This window comes from Trachymyrmex septentrionalis, unplaced genomic scaffold (assembly GCF_001594115.1).
Source record: "Trachymyrmex septentrionalis isolate Tsep2-gDNA-1 unplaced genomic scaffold, Tsep1.0 scaffold22, whole genome shotgun sequence".
NCBI classification, from domain to species: Eukaryota; Metazoa; Arthropoda; class Insecta; order Hymenoptera; family Formicidae; genus Trachymyrmex; species Trachymyrmex septentrionalis.
The window spans coordinates 363,270-364,858 of record NW_017305375.1 but is presented as its reverse complement, the minus strand read 5'-3'; the positions used below and the strand labels follow the sequence as shown (position 1 = coordinate 364,858).

Genomic DNA, 1,589 nt, shown 5'->3' with positions numbered 1-1,589 from the left:
CCCCTCTCTCCCCTTGCTCGTTCCACCTTTCACAAAAATAACCTATATTTTTATTTCTTTTGCCTAACTAATAATGTACACGATATTTTCTTTTTACTTATATATGTTCTTTTTCATGTCGTTCCTTAAAAGCTAACTCTGTCTCTTTTTCACGCACAGTGCTTTGTTTTACGCACGACGATTGAAAATAACAGCCCTCGCCGCCGCTGCGCGCAAGTATATATATTTATATATATAATATATATATGCATTTTTGTATTTATATGTATGTATATATATTTATTTATAATTTTGTTGCTTTCTCTTTGCATACTCGTGCCGTGTCCTCGAGGCTAGTCACCCAATTTCTATTAGAAAACGAAATTCGGTTATATAAAACATAACGATTTCGTTTTAAGCTAGAATTTTAAATAATACGAAAGTTTTGCAAATCGCGATTGTAACCTGCATTTTATTGTAAATATATTTACACTCTGATATTTTTAATTTTCTTAATACGTCTCGTTAGATATTGACATTATTATATTATAAAGATAAACAATAAAAGAATAATATTTAATTATAATGATAGAGACAAAATTTTTTCAAGGTTCAGGTTACGACAGAACTGAATCGAAAGATGATTAAAATTGATGTTTATCAACATGCAAAAACTGCAAGAAATAATTGTCGCGCTTACATCACGTGCGATCGTGCATGATAATTTATATATTGTACTAAACTAAAGACATAATAAAATTTAGAATAAGCTAAATGCATTCAATAAGAAAATTATGTGCAGATAATTAAACATATGTATGAATAAATATATTTCTAAGAACATATATACCAGCAACAACACAAATTAGAAATAAATCAGATAATATATCTTTTAATGATCTTCGCTTAACGTACAAAACAGAACTTGGATATAACAATTCAGAACGATTCTCTTTTACATTTTTTTATGAAGCTGCAAATCAAATAAGAGCAAGGCGACAAAAATACAGCCAATATAGCGATAACACTATTATCTTTAATTTTGGTTATGTATAAATTACTACATCAGAATCATTCATCGCGATTGAAAACGCTGAAATATGGCGATTTTTATTGTCGAGCTTTCCTCTCATGGGAAAATCACTCTTTTATCTGGTTGACACAATCGCGACGGATCGTTGGTAGACACACACATACACAGACACACACACACACACACACACGCGCGCGCGCGCGCGCGCGCGCGCGCGTCTCTCTCTCTCCTTTCTTCTCTCTTTTTTCACTCTCTCTCTCTCTCTCTCTCTCTCTCTCTCTCTCTCTCTCTCTCTCTCTCTCTCTCTCTCTCTCTCTCTCTCTCTCTCTCTCTCTCGTTCTCATCTTTTCTTTCTCTACTTTCATCACAAAATGTCTAAACTCTATGCGATGTTGGGCAGATTTGATTGTGCCATTCTCTACTTCCTTCGCTACGTTTCGAACATTCGTGTGTGCCGTACTTTGATCATTGATCTTTTTGATTGAGAAATGTCGAACACGCTTTTGATTCGCTTAAAGCACGATCCGTCTATCTTTTGATTAATATCAAAGTCGTCTACTGCTCGTCCTATCTCGTT

General features: G+C 34.0%; 1 protein-coding gene across 1 annotated transcript in view; it reads right to left on the bottom strand.

Moving 5' to 3' along the window:
* Positions 1-292: 292 nt before the first annotated feature.
* LOC108748336 (nucleolysin TIAR-like) overlaps positions 293-1,589 on the bottom strand; it is a 149,330-nt gene continuing 148,033 nt past the window's right edge. Inside the window, exon 9 of the mRNA XM_018486421.1 lies at positions 293-347. Within this exon, the coding sequence (XP_018341923.1) occupies positions 333-347 (15 nt within the window). The 3' untranslated portion in view covers positions 293-332. The remainder of the gene's footprint in view (positions 348-1,589) is intronic.